Raw genomic sequence first — 18,413 nt, 5'->3', positions numbered from 1 at the left:
TTTACTACACAAATAGTATTATGTTCTGTAAAATCAACTATGATTTTAATAGAGCATACATTGTTATTATTGGACAGATACAAACCGTGAGTGTTAATATAACTGTGCTAAGTATACTGTATTGTCCTTAAAGAAATCTTTTCTTTATAAGAAACAGCAACAACAAAATGAGTCATGGAAATTATTTTTGGTTAGCAGGATGAGAGAAAAGGAGTGTTATTTAAAACCATCAAAGCAAGCAATGCGTAAACAATCAAATAGCCAAAATGTTGCTTCATATAAAAACACATTTTTGTTATATTTAGGATGGTCCTTCAGTTTTGCTTCGCACATCACACACTGTAGTAGGTTTTATGCTCACGTCACAGATATTATCGCCAGTGTGGCATGCGTGTCGGGGCACCGGCCTGAGTAAATTTACATTCTATTCCCCCGTTTCATTTGCATCCATGCAGCGAAATGCGTGCCAAGATGGCTGATCTCTTGCGCGGGTTCAAAATACCTCAGCGACCTTCTGTCTTTCAAGGTCATCCCGCAATCTTCGGCGCTCCTCCTCCTCGAAGGCTCTCCGCGACGGAACAGATATTCCCTCACCAGTCCACTGCTCAGGACAAGCTTAGTCTTTATTTCTCTTTTTTTTTGTTATATCGACACTGCTTTGTTCCAGTCAAGCGCTGAAGATCCTGGATGAAGCAGCGCTGTATGTTATACAGGAGAGATGTGTGGCGCAGTCCACCGGGCAAACATCTCCCGAGCTGTGAGCAATTCCCCCGTGCAGATGGGGTTTCAATCCCTGCCACGGTACTTTCTCCGTTGTGATCCCTTCTATATCTGTTATTCCCTGCTTTCTGCCTGTCTGAATAAAGCAAAAACACATAAGGAGGGTCCTCTTCTCATTTTCTATTTTATTGTATATATTCTTCTTCTCTGTTCTTCTTCTTCTTCTTCATTGTACAAACTGTATATTCGCCACAAGGGTCTAGCTATAAATACAATTCTGGTGACGTTTGAGTTCAGTTTTTATAGTATGTAATGAAGCTTATTGCAAAATTACAGATATATCTATCAAATATTTTGGTATGTATTTTCTGCTCATCGGGACATTTGCCTGCACTTGGCTCCTTTGCATAGAGAGAGAACGATTAAGAGAGCAACGGGGAGATCAGAGATCTGGGAGAGATTTAAAAGGCCCACTTTATCACAAACACTAATTCTATTGACATTTCATCAAGAGAGCTTTGTACTCAACTACAGATGCAGAGAGTAGAAAACTAATTTCCCCATATTAACTTCCAGGACCAATATTGGCAGCTGCTATGCGAGTGTTCACGTCTCCATGGGCATTCCTCTGTTCCACACCTTAGTGCCCGTAAATATAGCAGGCATTTATAACATTTTAATTCAATAATGAGCTTGGAGAGGATTTACTGACTAAACTCTTCGATGGATTCGGTGGAGCCTGCAACACACACAAACGCAAACACACACTCGCTCACTTGCGCACACACATACATGTGCACGAACACGCACACACACACACACACACACACACACATACATGTGCACGAACACACACACACGCGCACACACACACACACACACACACACACACGTGTACATTACATACACATCCAGGCACAGCCTTACAGAAATGATTTAACAGCAATTTATTTTATATGTACTGCGGGACCTGGAAGCAGCAATAAATAGTATTTCTTCCCGTATTTTGCTGCGCTGTATATTGCGGTTTGATACCGTATTTCATTTCAATGTAATTGCAGCACACGCCGTTTCTGCGACGCCGCGGTGCGCTCAAAGCCCGCAGGTGGTGCTGAGCGCTGGACAGGGTGAGCGGGGGAGGACCTGATTAGCGTAGCGGGCTAACCCCGCCGTGCCCACCGGCTCCCATTACCCCCGCGTCCCGGCACGTAACGAACGGCCCGCCGCTAATCCCAGGCACGTCCGCGGGCGAAGGCCGCCGGCGACGGAGAAAAAGCGGCTCGCTTTCAAACCCGAGCGGCTTACCCCCGTCTTTCTTTTCCGTGCGGCCGGCCTCCTCCGGGTCCCGCGCGCGAGGAGCGGGGAGAAGGGGAGAGGGGAGCAGGGAGGAGGGGAGTGGGGAGGGGGGGAGCAGGGAGGGGGGAGGAGGAGGGGAATGTCTTTTCTTTTGGCTCGTTAGGCCCCTGAAGGAATTTATTCATGCGGTCCTTTCCCGGATATCGGCTCCCCCACACTCCAGCACACCCTCCCCCCACCCCAACCCTCCCACCCCCCCCCCCCGCCTCAGTGTGTCGGCACCACCCTACCCCACCCCCGACCGCGCTTCGACAAGAGCCGGGGGACCCCAGCTCGATCGTGGCTGGGATTAGGAGGGGCGACGGTGGCGGCCTACCCCAGAAAAGCGGAGAGGGTTCGGCTGAAAGAGGGAGGCGCGAGGAGAGGAAAAAAAAATCCGCCAAGTGCCGGAGCCTCTCAGGACTGAAAATGACAGAAAATGGCAGCCACCTGCTCAGTAAAAGGCAAAGTAAACTCAAAAGACGGTTGCAGCCTCTGAGGAGGCCCGAAGAGCCACTTTAAACAGCTTTAAAAGCAGGGTGTTACTCCGAGTAGCTGAGCTGTCACAGCCCAGAGTGCTGCTGTAGTACAGTGTTTAAGAAGCCGGGGACCGAAGGTTAGATTCCCAGGTGGAGATCCCCTATTGCGCCCTTAACCAAGCTACCTGATCTAAATCAGCTGAGTAAAAAATACTAAAGAATACAATATTGTATGCCGAAATATAACGTAGGCCTAAAATACATAAAAAGGTAAGGCTGAAGAAGACCAGTATAGAAATGTAACAATAAAAGCTGTTTAGGCACGTATAAATGTAAAATTGCACAACACATCTGATTCCCGAAAGAGGAGCACAGGGGTCAGGGGTGGGGTCACAGTGGACTACAAAACATGTGGGGGGGCGAAGTCACAAAAATATAAAACACGTACCTAAAGGGGGTGGAGTTTCTCTGATTGACAGCATACAGTCTTTGGTAGTGGAGTCACAACGTTCTTAAGTTACGGCCTGTTTACACACATACTGCAGGATGTCAACCTGGGGCCGTGAGCTATCCAAATTCAACTAGAATCCAATCCATGACTCTAGTACCCTGCCTGACCTTACCCTGCCCTCCCCTCCCACCCCCATATTCAGCAGTGTACAAACCCCACCCCCCCACCCTCACAATATAACTATTACAGCAGAAATCTTAAGACAAAGAATCTTCCCCAACTCTCCTGAGAGGTAACAGGGAATTTGGCAGAGATCGAACACTTTTTTGTTTCTCTATTCAAGCATAGCCTCCACAGTCTAGTTATACACACTCACACACACACACACACAGACATATTAGACAGAGGGATATATTTTTTAATTTTTTTCTTTATGGCCAGAACAGTACCTGCAGAACGAAAGGACATGAAGCCATTGGATATGTGTTTAATGTGTGATGCTGTGACAGGTGGTTACTCGCCTATCCCTTATAAAGGGAGACAATTACAGATTATATTACACCACTGTAGGGACCGGTCACTCTTATATTGCTTCCAGTTTCTTGACATTAAAATAAATGTTTCCTTTTTAAGAAGCCAGGATTCACACAGGTCTACAGTCCAGTACAGTCAGAGAGATTCACATTGGTGCCCAGCAGGGTAGAAATGGGAATAAAACAGACAAAGAAGATCTACAAAAATCACAGAATACATTGGTAACATCCAATAGAACAATGGCAACAACAATTGAAACAGCCTGGCTAATTTCTAGTAATTCCAGAAAGTATGCATCAATCACCATTGGTGTTGCTCTGTTTGTTGTTGCCAATGTATTTTGTGATTGTGTGAACGGTGAAGCTCTTTCATTTTCTAAAGGTGGTGTCACAAATGTTTAATGGCAATTTTATTAGACCTACAATAAAGCACTATCAGAGAAATTCACACAGGCCTGGATATGATAATACATTCATAAACGCTTCACATATTCTTGCATCCCTCGTACAGTAAATTTAAATAATTAATAAAATATATGTGGTGCCTATATATAGAGTCAGGTGAACTCATTCAGTCCTCTGCCTCTACTCCTGATCCTGTCAGTTATTCATTGCGAAAGTACAGGACAGATTTAAATAGGTTTTACCGTGATGTCTGCGGTCCAAGGTAGAAAGGGGAAGAGGACAGAATTAAGCAGGAAGCTTCTCCGCTGCTACCTGTCATCCAGGGGATAGGAGAGGAATGGGACTGAACTTGGCAGGAAGTGAAAGGTTAAGGCCCTTGAACTGGCCCCAGTGGCACTGGGCGTGATTAATTCAACGAGCCCTCCATCTGTGCCTCACCCCCCTCCTGACTTTAAAGAGCCCTTTAAGGGGACAATATCGATCCTTCCTCTCTCTCTCTCTCTCTCTCTCTCTCTCTCCATACGCCGTCACTGACCAGACAAATTTGTGTCACTCGATTAATAAAAAAAAGGGGTAACAACCTGGGCCGCTTCTCCTACCCATGATTCCTCGGGGGAGTCATTTATCTCTCGGAAACCTCAGCCAAGAAGAAAGTGTGATTGACACTTCTAACCTTCGGTGGGACGCAACCCTCATCTTTAGCACTGAGAGATCTAATTAATTAATGGAATCTCATTTCCTTGCTAATGTGAGTGGGCAGAGCTGAAATGGAGGAAGGAAGAGAGGGAGGAAGGGAGAGAGGGAAGAAGAGGGAGACTCAGCGGAGGGAGAACTGGCCCCCACTTACACATTCCAGCCAAATTGATTAAGATCGGTATACAGAGTTAGGGGCACTGTGGGGCATAACAGTGATTGAGCCCTTATTTTTACAGTTCTATACTCGGTAGATCACATTCAAATGTAGTTGTTAACTGATTGTGCAATTGGCCATCTTGCCATCGAATTTAAACTTATCTGCATGTTTTTATACACAGAAATAACACACTAATTAAATGTTTTAAGATCAAACTACAACCACAAATTGCCTGAAATTTTTTGCTAATGAAAAGTGGAAATATGGAACACATTCATTAAAATAATTATGCAAAGCAGCTAATTACACCACCAAACCAGCTTACATTACACTGGGTATAATTTGTGAAGAGACAAGTTTCAACAAGTTTCAACGAAACAATTCAGGTGAGCATGTCACCGAGTGACCTGATGATGACATCACAACAACACAAAAAACATGCCTGATACCCATATTATTATTATTATTATTATTATTATTATTATTATTATTATTATTACTGTAAAATAATTACTGTATTACTGTAATAAGCATTATTGAGTACAAAACACAAACAATATATATTGTCAAGGAATACACAGAACATCGATAGTATGGGAACCCTTTCTCTTGCAAATAATTTCTTATTTTAGTTAATAGTATAGAAATTAGCAAAAAAAAAAAAGTTTTTGTGAATCATTTGTGGAATAATTGAGAGTAAATAATAATTTGAAGGATGCTTTACTGAACCTAATTTACTCTCCTACCTGGTCAAAACATTTTGTGCATAAGGTCTGGCGAAGTGCACTGAGTCACTGCGAGCAGAGAGCCACAAAGGGAGTTAATTCCTTTTGTGGATTCATCCACTGAGTGTCCAAATTCCTCAAGCAAGCTATTTAAGCACAATTAAAAAGAATTGATTCTTTGGCCACCTCAATGAAAACATAATTAATGATGATGTCACGAGTGGAAGATTAGCTGAGGGTATGGATTAGGAAAGAACGCTTCGGAATTCTGGGCGACTCCAGATGATTGATCACTCTAGTGCTGACCTTGTGGTCAACTCCAGGGAACCAATCAGAAATACGATCCAGCCACTAAGCCAACAAATCTAAATATGTGCATGAGTGCGTGTGTGTGTGTGTGTGTGTGTGTGTGTGTGCAAATGGGTGCAGGTGAGGATACGTGTTGGGGGGCATGTGCGTGAGTGTGGGAGCATAGAAAAGTGTATGTGTATGAGCCTGTGCACGTGTTTCTATGTGTTTGTGCTTATACTCATCAACTGTAGGATGTCCCACTTTTTTCCCTGATACTATTTGACAGTGATGTAATGGTTTGCCAGTCTAAATCACAAAGTGATTTTTTACTTGTCCTGTTCATTAATCATCGCTATTTATCAGCTGACTGTGAGAGGGGCCTTTACACCCTTTACACAGGTTCAGTATCAAAGATCAACTTAAAACCTGTCAATTTATCACACCTGCACAGGCACGCACACACACACACACACACACACACACGCACATGTACACACACATACACGCATTCACACATGTATGCACAAGCATGCACACACATACAAACACAAACCTAAACACACATGCACAAACACACACATACACACACACATTCTTATTGGCTGTCTCATTATCAGAAATTTAGTTAAATCTTCTGAAGGTGTCCACAATCAGGCCAATTGAAGGAGCATAAATGCTGATTTTTTTACAAAAACAACACATACTGTGACACTTGTAATAAAGTCCCTTACAAAACCAAAATCCTAAAAACTCTACCAGCTGCTATATCTCACAAAACAATATAACAATTTACCAGGCTAGTAGATGATTAGCACTGGGTCAAAGTTTGCATTTAATTACAGCTTAATTTAATAACAGGGACCCTATTAACCTGACAGAAAGTACAAGGTGAAACAAATTTTCATTCATGAAAATGCAAATTCATCCTGCTGCCCTTTGTGGTGGAGAAACAGAAGTGCGAACGAGAGCACCGAACGCACCACAAGAAACGGGTTTGCCATTAACTTCATTTACATGCAGTTTCATCATCCACTTCTGAGCCGTGATCATCATCACAAAGATACATACACTGTGTGTGTTAGTGTGTCTGTGTGCGTGAGTGCGTGTATGTGTGTGTGCATGTGTTGTGCAGTGGCCTGATGTGTAGTGTGTTTGGTGTGATGTGTTGTGTTGTGTGTAACATGCATGTTTGCATGTTCGGCTTTTGTGTGTGAGTCTGTAGTAGTACCTTGCATCATGTGTTATATTGCACTGGCATGTGTCTCAGGTCTGAAGTCTGTAATTTGGCTGTGGAGTGCTATCCCAAGACCCTATCATGAATTGCCTACTGTGTAGGGATGAAGGAAACCTGAGGCAGGTAACCAAGAAAGAATCATGTGAAAAAGAGAGAAAGATTAAAAAGACAGAGAGACTGAAAGAGAGAAGAAAGGGAGAGGGATAGGAAGGAAAGAGAGTGAGCTTGCCACAGAGGGAGCTCCCTGCTCTCTTGTCGCTTGAAAACTCCTCAAATGGCAGAGAGAGAGCGAGAGGGGGAGAGAGAGAGAGGCCCATAATGACAGGAACGTATGAGAAAGGACTGGTGCTACGCACTAACCGCACCTCAAACTCGCGGAAAAGGGTAATTTAATCAATAAATATGTTGAAAATCGGCCCTCCCGGACTCTCCACGCCTGACCCTTCCCACTTCATTATTTGCATTTAGATGACATAGCACAATGCCTGTTCCCTAAATGTGTGAGTAAACACCCTTCTTTCTGCCCACGTTGTCTCCGAGCTGGGAATGAGCTGCTAATTGAAGACGGGGGATAGCCTTTATGTGACCGCTGACATTCAATTATGTCTGCAGGCAGGCGTTCGGCGACTGCCCGGGAAGCATGTCCGACAACAACACTGCGTGAGCAAGTGCGAGAGAGAGAACCACATGACGATGACAATGGGAGAGAGAGAGAGAGGGAGACCACATGATGATGACAATGGGAGAGAGAGAGATTGAGAGGGAGAGAGAGAGAGAGAGCGAGAGACCACATGACAATGACAATGGAAGAGAGAGAGATCGAGAGAGACCACATGACGATGACAATGGGAGAGAGAGAGAGAGAGAGAGAGAGAGAGAGAGACCACATGACAATGACAATGGGAGAGAGAAAGAGAGAGAGACCACATGATGATGACGATAGGAAAAAGAGAGAGAGAGAGAGTGAGAGAGAGAGAGAGAGACCACATGACAATGACAATGGGAGAGAAAGAGAGGGAAATACAGCGAGAGCGTTGGGGTGGTAAGTCGAGGTTGGGGGAGAAAGTCTTTAATAATTATACATTTTATAATTGTTATTTTATTTGTCATCACAATATAACTGTTGTAACAAACATGCAAGCTCTGTCGATAATGCATCACGAAAGATTTAATGGCAATAAAGAATTAAAATTTAAATCCAGTTGAATTGAAGGAGCAGATGACAGAGGATGTGTGTGAGAGAAAGGGATAAACAGTTAGAGGGAGACAGCAGAAGAGGGAGGGAGAGAGGAATGAGCAGAGAGAGAAAGGTTGAGAGAGTGTGAGAGAGAGACGGAGATGGGCTGGTAATTTGAACAAGCGGTAATTTGAAGAGGCTGCTGGTAAACACTGCTTTGAATGAAAAGAGAGTAATTGGATGTCTGTGTTGAAGCACTGGGTGAAAGAGGATGAGAGGGAGAGGGATGGAAAGAGGGAGAGGGTGAGAGATTGGGAGAGAGAGAGAGAAAAAGAGAGAAAGAGAAAGACAAGGTGGAAGGGTGAAAGCAAGGAAAACAGAGAAAAACGCTCCTTTTCAAAATCAGCATGGCTGTACCACTCCACAGTCTTAGCCTCGGCCAGGATAACTCTGTTACCATACAGCTGCATTAAATGTTAAGTGCATTACAGTGTTAAGTGATGCCATACAGCTGTGACACAGGGGTGTTTGTTGGAGGTGGCAAACCAACAGTTTCGTTATCTGAACAGAATCACCAGAGTCAAATAACTCATTCACTAATCTAAAGACTAGAGTCCCACGCAAAGAGTAGTCACTGAGCATTTTCCCTTGGTCCTATACACCACCTATACACCTACAGCATCACATTCTGCGGCAGGCCGATGTGCTAACTTCTTTCCTTCACTGAGGCAGTCAAAAAACAGGCAAAAACAGTCAAAACAAAAATGCAATAACGTAAGAGCAGGAATCCATGATGATGAGAAAGGGCCAATCCTAGTCAGCCCACCGAGACCTGCCACTGCCTCTACTAGCAACCTGTTGCACACATATACACCACAGAGTACTTATGTAAGGGGTCCTGTATCACAGTACTTATGTAAGGGGCCCTGAATCACAGTACTTATGTAAGGGGCCCTGTATCACAGTACTTATATAAGAGGTCCTCTATCACAGTACTTATGTGAGGGGCCCTGTATCACAGTACTTATGTAAGAGGTCCTGTATCACAGTACTTATGTAAGAGGTCCTGTATCACAGTACTTATGTAAGAGGTCCTGTATCACAGTACTTATGTAAGAGGTCCTGTATCACAGTACTTATGTGAGGGGCCCTGAATCACAGTACTTATGTGAGGGGCCCTGTATCACCCAATACTTATGCTCAGGGTCACTGTATCAGCTACTTACTAAAGGGGCCATGAACACATATTATGAAGGGGTCATGTATCACAGTACTTTTGTAAGGGGCCCTGAATCACAGTACTTATATAAGAGGTCCTCTATCACAGTACTTATGTAAGAGGCCCTGAATCACAGTACTTATGTAAGGGGCCCTGAATCACAGTACTTATGTAAGGGGCCCTGAATCACAGTACTTATGTAAGAGGTCCTGTATCACAGTACTTATGTGAGGGGCCCTGAATCACAGTACTTATGTAAGAGGTCCTGTATCACAGTACTTATGTAAGGGGCCCTGAATCACAGTACTTATGTAAGGGGCCCTGAATCACAGTACTTATGTAAGGGGCCCTGAATCACAGTACTTATGTGAGGGGCCCTGAATCACAGTACTTATGTAAGAGGTCCTGTATCACAGTACTTATGTAAGGGGCCCTGAATCACAGTACTTATGTAAGGGGCCCTGAATCACAGTACTTATGTAAGGGGCCCTGAATCACAGTACTTATGTGAGGGGCCCTGAATCACAGTACTTATGTAAGGGGCCCTGAATCACAGTACTTATGTCAGGGGCCCTGAATCACAGTACTTATGTAAGGGGCCCTGAATCACAGTACTTATGTAAGGGGCCCTGAATCACAGTACTTATGTAAGGGGCCCTGAATCACAGTACTTATGTAAGGGGCCCTGAATCACAGTGCCTTGAAGTGTGTTCAGCAAAGCTAATGTTAGCCTGTGTTAACTATTAACATTCCCAGCATTCTTCAGTCTCTTCCCTGCTTGCCAGGAATGCTCACTAACGTTAGCTAACGTTCTGAAAAGGTGATGCTACAATGAACAAAAATTATGCCAAAGAACGGAAGACATCAAGAGAATGAGTGAGGTGCCAGTCTTTCGGCATTCATAACTCATTTTATGCGTAATATTTCTACCAAACTTTTTAAAAACATTGCCGTTGCCCTTTTACTGTCAAATTCATCTTAATTAAGTCAACCGCTTGACTGTTATAATTCATCCTAAATGTGATATGTGTCCCTAACTTTTAAAAACACTGCCCTTGTCCTTCTCGTTGTCACGTCCATCTTAATTAGATCAATGTCAGAAACAAAACCTTCAGTCGGAAATAGTCTGACATTAATGGTCGCAGGGGAACTTAATTTTCCGTTTAGGCTTGCCTTGTTGAACACACGCCTGTTGTATAAATGACTCCTGGGCATGTAACACCCCCCCCCCCCCCACCTTCTTCAGCATCTACACCTCTCCACTATAAAGCACTTCATAAGATTAGAACTAAGCCTATGATCACAGGATGCATCATACAAATACAATAAGCAATATTTGCAATCTTCCAAGTCTATTCCTTGGTAATGTTTTTTTTATCATATTTTCCCACCTGATTAGGATAATGTACATAATTATTGCTATTAAATCCAGAAAAAAAATTAAGTCCACTCTAACTTGACTCCCTTCCAGGCACTTGTATCTACCAGCAACATGCTAAAAGTGACTGGGAGTGAGTGCGGATGCCTACCTTCCAATAATTATGGTTATTACCATTATGGCAGACCATTAAGTTAAAAGAGGAGAGGGAGTGTGTGTGTGTGTGTGGAGAGGGAGGAGGACGGTGTTGTTGGGTTTCTCTGTGATGTGCTTTCCTCTTGTATCTCCCATATTGCCCTCTTTGTGTCGGGATTTTATTTTTTTCAGAGGCTGCAAAGCAGAGCCTGAACTGGCAGCTACTAACTCTTGAGTTAACTTGCGGTGTGGCAGTGTAGTGTAGTTCGATTCCCAGGTAGGACACTGTTGTCGTACCTTTGAGCAAGGTACTTAACCCGTATTGCTTCAGTAATTCAAATGCTTTATTGGCATGACATATTTAAAAATACATATTGCCAAAGCGTAGTGACAACAGCAATCAACTACAGTAAGAATATATAATCAAAAGGAAAAAAGAAGACAAGCAGCAACAACGATAACAGCACAAATGATAGGAACATAATACTTATCTATTAAGTTAACTGAATTGAATTAATTATATTATATACATGTACACATACACACGCATACATATATATATATATATATATATATATATATACATATATATATACACATATATGTACATACATACATACACACACACACATACACACACACATATACATACGCACACATATACATACAAACACATATGTATATATACATACACACATACATATGTTTGCCGGATGCTCACCCACTGTCCCTCAGGCTGTGACAGGCAAAAACGTATCTAGCTGCGAGTGAGGCTGTCGCTCCTTCTCCTCAGTATATATCCAGCTATATAAATGGATGCAATGTAAATGCTTTGCAAAAAGTTGTGTAAGTCGCTCTGGATAAGAGCATCAGCCAAATTGTGGGTCATGTTCTGGTAGGTGCAGGCAGAGAGTTATGCTCCAGTCTCTGGGCCTGGGGAGGCAGAGGAGGGACAGAGGAAGGGCAGGCCCCAGGACCCTCGGCAGACACGCTGGGGCTCTGACACCTCCAGTTCCCCGCGTGGAGATTGGGGAGGGGGAGTGCCGACGGCCATCGATCTCCCAGCATTCCCAGTGACAGGCTCGTGATTGCAAGAGGGGGACCACATGCCCACTGAGGTACAGCCATTAGCTGTCTGTCCAGATAGGAGATACACCCTTCTCTCTCACTACACAGACACATGTGCACATACAAACACACACACACAAGCGTAAATATGTGGCTGATGCACTGAGATGGAGTCAACAGAAAAGTCAGGACCACAATTACAACTTTGCAGCGGCTTGCGTCAACCTGACAAACCTGACATTTCGAAACACGTACGACAGGACAACGTTTATTGTGGTTAATTTGTATGATTATCTCTGCACCATCTTTGTCTCTCACGTTAGAGGTGCGAAGGTACTAGGCACCAATTTACACTGCATCTAGCAGGGACTGTCAAAGAAGTGGTTATATTTAAGCTCCATACATATAGATTGTAATGTGTATTCACATCCTCATGACACTGAGAACAGCCATCTTTAAGTACACTTATCCGGGAGAAGTTGAGACTGTGACATTACCTTTCATTGCAGCAAGAGAATATCAATTTTTTATTTTGAAAGCGGGGACCATTGACAGGTAGTTGCAGGGTTAATGTGGGAGCAGTTCATCATTATTATGATTATAGATATGGAAAATTGAAAGAAAAGATGGGCTGAATGGCTTGTTTTCATGATGCCAATGTTCTTTATGACATTTTACATAATGCTGCTGCGGAGACTGTGACAGCTCTTCTGTGATGGCTGTTCTATAGAACAGAGACACAGGGCTGGTATTACCATTACAGAAACACAGCACAAAGACACAGGCTGGTATAACCACTACAGAAACACAGTACAGAGACACATGCTGGTGCAACCTCTACACAAACACAGCACAGAGACACAGGCTGGTATAACCTCTACACAAACACAGCACAGAGACACAGGCTGGTATAACCTCTAACAACACAGCACAGAGACACAGGGCTGGTATTACCATTACAGAAACACAGCACAAAGACACAGGCTGGTATAACCACTACAGAAACACAGTACAGAGACACATGCTGGTGCAACCTCTACACAAACACAGCACAGAGACACAGGCTGGTATAACCTCTACACAAACACAGCACAGAGACACAGGCTGGTATAACCTCTACACAAACACAGCACAGAGACACAGGGCTGGTATTACCATTACAGAAACACAGCACAAAGACACAGGCTGGTATAACCACTACAGAAACACAGTACAGAGACACATGCTGGTGCAACCTCTACACAAACACAGCACAGAGACACAGGCTGGTATAACCTCTACACAAACACAGCACAGAGACACAGGCTGGTATAACCTCTACACAAACACAGCACAGAGACACAGGCTGGTATAACTTCTACACAAACACAGCACAGAGACACAGTCTGGTATATCCTCTGCATCCATTTTGGCCAGGGAGGACACCATGTGAACTTAGGGCATAGTGCTCGCTAACAATGGGGAGCTAAGCAATTACCCATAATCCATTGCTGCAGACTGAAAGGGGTGTGCCTTGGCAGCCCAAAAAACTTTAACAGCATTTCACCCAAACCAACACACAAACATTACACACAAACAAACACACACGTACACCTATAAAACACACCCCACCAGCGCTGGAGCCCCGTTGAGCAGGCTGCGCGCTTCACGACGACCACAGGGACCGGAGCGCGCCACGGTCACGCAGTTACCGAGACGCACCTTTCAGGCCCGTCGCGAAAACCCGCACCTCTTCGCACAAAAAGGCGTCAGCGCCTTTCCGATTCCGAGCGACTGAAGGCGCGGCGCAACGTTCCGCGCGAGGCCGCGATTTCCACGGAAGGTTCTAGAACGACGCGGGACGTTTTGTTTGTCGCAACAAAAAAAAGAAACCCGTCGCCGCCCGAGATTCCCGATGGAAGGGGCGGCGCAGTTCGGCTGCCCGTGGCACAGTTAGCGAGCGAGCCTGTTCTCCGGGGCCCTCCACGCGTATTTGAGCACCGCTTTCAGACGTGTCCAAATAAGGGAGTTCATTTGTTAAATGCGCGATGAAGTAACTGCGAGCGCGCTGGCTCGCTATCGTGAAAATCTGAGGAAGAGACGATGAAGGCCCAAGCATTGCACCTCGCCTATGAATGAAGCATGTTTACAATTCTAAGTTGAGTCTGTTTCACAGCAGGTAAAGATTCATACAACGTTATAAAGTGTAATAACATTTTGTGCAGTAAGAAAAGTGATAAAGTGTTACTTTTGGTATTGAAAAACTAAAATTAGATTACAGAATGAGACAAACCCTTAGCCTGTGCACAGAGATGAAATACACAAACTCAGACTGTAACAGAGACCAATACGATGCTGCACTATAAAATCAGAACACACATACACACACACACACACACACACATGCTCATGCACATGCATTCACACACATACAAACACACGCACGCACGTACACACACGTACAAACACACGCACATGCACACGCACACACACACACACACACACACACACGCACAGACACTAGCACACAAGCACACATACCCTGGGTGGTTTGTGGAAGCTGTTCTGTAACTGTATGTGATGTAATGATGTAATGGTGTAATAAAATGCCAGCGTTGACCCATGGGCAGCAACGGGACTACATTAACCATCATCAAACGATCGTAAAAGGGATTGCTATGAGAACAGATGCCCAAGTGCATCCGGGCCAGAAATTTCCTTTGGTATGATGAAACTTATAAGAGCTTTCAGGAAATATCATCAAGGCCATATTGCATATCAAAACTGCATGAGTATAAATTTAATTTGCGTGGTTGTGCATTTGTCAGCGTTAGCGTGCGTGTGTGCGCATATGCGCGTGTGCGCCCGTATTTGCTCGGCGTGATTGACATAAATCTCCCGAGCACCCCTTTCTTTTCGGATCGATGATAGGACAGATATTTCACATCTGTATGAAAATGACTTTCATCAGCGCACAGTATTAGCTGTCAGAAACCGCGCTATGAGTCATTGATCCAGACGTTAAGGGCTGGATCGGAGCAAAGTGCAGGGAAAGTGCAGTGGCTGTGTGTGCATGTGTGTGTGTGTGTGTGTGTGTGTGTGTGAGGGGGTGCGCGTGGGGGTGAGCGGTCGGTGGGCTGAGCACTGCAGGAATAAATTTGCAAATCTCCACAGAAACCCAATGCCCGGGGAGTGAGCGCTTTAAGGAAGATCAACTTTGATTTCAATGTGACAAAACTGATTTTCCAATTTGGGTAAAATTGCTTTCCCTTCGGAGGGGGGGGGGGGGGAAGAGCCAGAGAAAGAGAGGTGGGAGGGAGAGAGAGAGAGAGAGATAGAGCCAGGGAGGGATGCAGAAATGAAGAGAGAGAGTCAGGGAGGGATGCAGGAAGAGGGAGGGAGAGAGAAAGAAATGTGTGAGTGAGCACAGAATGCCTCCATACCCTCCGCCTCACACTTGACAGGCTCTAATCTGGGCCTACGGGCAGAAGCTTAGCAGGCCTGCTCCAGGTGAACCTCGCTTTGAAAAAATGACAGATACAATTCTGCCTGTTAGCACAGGGAGACGGAGAAGCAAAATGCCGGTGTGTTGGCTCATGTTTTTTTTTTTTTTTTTTTTCTATTTAAAATGCCCCCGGTCATCCAGATTGCTCTGGCATTTCGAAGGCTGACCAATGGGAGACAGCCACATCGACCTTCTGCCGTACCACCTATACCATACTACGCCAGTCACCTAGCAACTTACATTAGCCGCGCTAGAATCCATCCTGTCACCAGGCAACGTGATCTGGACCACCGCACGTGGAACAGACAGGCCACTAAAACACTTGGAATTTGACTCAGGAGCATCTGGAGCCATGGTGTAGTCTCTATAAAGCTTTTGCCATTGTACTTCACCCATTTGCATTGCAAATGTCTGACTCAGAGACTGTGCAGTGTGTAGCACTATTGCCTCACTGCAAGAGGTTCCTTGGTTCGAATCTCGGCCCACTGCCCAAAGACATGCAGGTTAATTGGAGAGTCCAAATTGCCCATAGGTATGAGTGTGTGAGTGAGTAAGTGCCCTGCAATGGACAGTCCAGGGTGTATTCCTGCCTCTCCTCCAGTGCATGCTGGGATAGGCTCCAGCTCCCCCCCGTGACCCTGACCAGGAATAAGCACGCATAGATAATAGATAACGAATGGATTTCTGTCTTTCTACCTAAACCAAGCTTGCCAAATACCCCTTATGTTCAGGTATGGACTGATTTTTTTTCTTGTTTTGACTGAATGTACAGCCCCCCAAGTGCATCAAGCTGTTAGTTGATCTCTTGTATGAATTAACCATTTACAAAGCAGTAACGCCCAAGTCCTACTTTGTTATGAGTAGCACGTTTATCCAAGCACCTGCTAGTCAGTCGGTTTACTTTGGAAGGCCAGTTCAGGTCAAAACGTCATCGACCGAAGAGTCGGTTTAAGTCCTGAATGCCTTCAGGATAAATTTTGTTTTAGGATGTCTGCTGACGGCTGCAGTAGTCTCTCAGAGCACAGAGTTTAAAGGCGAGATGGTTTCCGCTCAACCAACTCGTTGTTATGGAAACAGTCATTTAATTTGTTTACTGTCAGTTTGATGTGGGCCTGTGTACTCCTTTCTAAGACTTCTTTTTTTTTTTAAAAAAAGAAAAACTCATCCTTGTCTCATCCAGTTTCACAGATTTGATCGGACGTGAGCTTCAGAAAGAGGTTAAGCTTCGACAGACCGCGCTGGACTCATCAGCATTGACAGCGCGCTAAGCGTAGATAGCTCTAAACGCTCAGCTGTGGAAGAGACAAGACAAGCAGAGACGAGCCAGAGCAGCCGTCTGCTAAAAATCGCTTAATGGATGAAATCAGGGGTGGGCTTGCTGCCGGCTCTCAGCTTCCCCTATTCGTTAGGAGAGCGACGTGAGAACTCTTGCGCGTACGGGGGGGGGGCCTTCCTGGGGCCGGCCCTGGCGGTAACGACTGCGCCGGGCATGCAGAGACGGGCGTGACACCACCGCGGCCCTTTCCCGCCGTCCCGCCGCGGTCCGGAGGCACGGACGACGCGTAGCCCGTCGGCCAGCGGGGGCTCGTTCGCCCGCCCGGCGCGAGCGAACGAGTGCTTGGCTCAGGAAACCCTGCTTCCAGCGCCCCGACCAGGTCCCCCTTCCTCCTGCGGCAGCTAACAGCTAATTGGCATTTCTGTGGGCGTCGCCCTGGCGGAAGGCAACCTCCCCTGTATTTGAGTACCGCTCTGCAACAGCCTCTTTCAGCAGGCCAGCCTTCGCTACCAGGAGCCATCCCGCCATGGGGTCCTTCCATAGGCAACAGTCAGGTGAAGGGTTAAATTAGTATATCACTACATGTATTGAATACACATTTGTACAGAACGTATTTGAATGGTTGAATGTTTAAAAAAAAAATCTTTTATGGTCGCCACCCACGAAAAAAAACCCCATGCCTCCATTTTGATTACAAATACATTTTTTCTGGAGAAATATTTAGTAGATCGCAGCACATTTCTGCTCATCCCTGATAGCAGCAGTATACAGCAAAATATCAATTATTAACTATATGACATACTGTATATGGGTCCAATAGTGACAGCATGTACCCTATTAGAGTTAAAGTACACTGTCAGAGTTGATTTTACACTGAGCGTTTTGCAGCGCGCCGCAGGGCCGTATGAATGCAGCTTGTTCTGGGCCACATGGCGGCTCTCAGCGGGCTGGGACGCCGCGGGGGCGGATCCCGCTGCGTAGCCGCGAGCCGCTATCGACGGAGGCGGTCAGAAAGCGCGCACCCACCTCTCTGTCGAGCAGCTTGGGCGAGATCACGGTGACGATGTCGCCCTTCTCGGGGTCGATGTAGAACATGTTGGGCGAAGGCTTGTCGGGCGACTGCTTGACGATGATGTAGCGCAGGACGGCGTTCTCCGTGTTGGGGTCGTCCGCGTCCGACGCCGTCATCGTCATCACCGTGGTTCCTGGCGGGAAATGCACACGGCGAGAGATCGTAAATGCTCTGGCCAGTGGAAAAGCAGATTGGGACCGATAATGTTATTCCCAAGGATATAAAGATCCTTTGCTTTGTGTTACAAACCTACCGGAAAGTTCTGCTGTTTGACTGTTTCTATCTGTTTGGTATTTGCCTTCAACATTCAATTAAAATGCTTTCATAACACTGCAAAGGTTAGTGTCTTTTTTTAAAAGCAAAACAATACACACACACACACATACAAGAAGAAAAAAGGTGGCCCACCCACACACACGTACACACAGACACACACACATACACACGAGAGTATACGCACATACACACATACGCACAAATACTCTTTCTCTCCACCTTTCTCTCTCCCTCTCTCTCTCTCTCACACACACACACACACACACAGAGAGACACGCGCAAACACTCACGCACACACACAC

At 45.3% G+C, this 18,413-nt stretch overlaps 2 protein-coding genes across 3 annotated transcripts in view; both read right to left on the bottom strand.

Moving 5' to 3' along the window:
* Window positions 1–18,413, bottom strand: part of cdh13 (cadherin 13, H-cadherin (heart)) — a 456,795-nt gene that overhangs the window by 151,568 nt on the left and 286,814 nt on the right. For both annotated transcript variants that reach the window (XM_064335504.1, XM_064335505.1), the window contains exon 7: window positions 17,790–17,968. In XM_064335504.1, coding sequence (XP_064191574.1) covers window positions 17,790–17,968 — 179 coding nt within the window. The remainder of the gene's footprint in view (window positions 1–17,789; window positions 17,969–18,413) is intronic.
* The window catches only part of zgc:173742 (DNA topoisomerase 1), a 566,006-nt gene that overhangs the window by 278,241 nt on the left and 269,352 nt on the right, over window positions 1–18,413 (bottom strand). The gene's annotated exons all lie outside the window — the stretch shown is intronic.

This window comes from Anguilla rostrata, chromosome 5 (assembly GCF_018555375.3).
Source record: "Anguilla rostrata isolate EN2019 chromosome 5, ASM1855537v3, whole genome shotgun sequence".
NCBI classification, from domain to species: domain Eukaryota; kingdom Metazoa; phylum Chordata; class Actinopteri; order Anguilliformes; family Anguillidae; genus Anguilla; species Anguilla rostrata.
The sequence above is the reverse complement of the archived record's forward strand: the minus strand, read 5'-3'. Positions and strand labels throughout refer to the sequence as shown.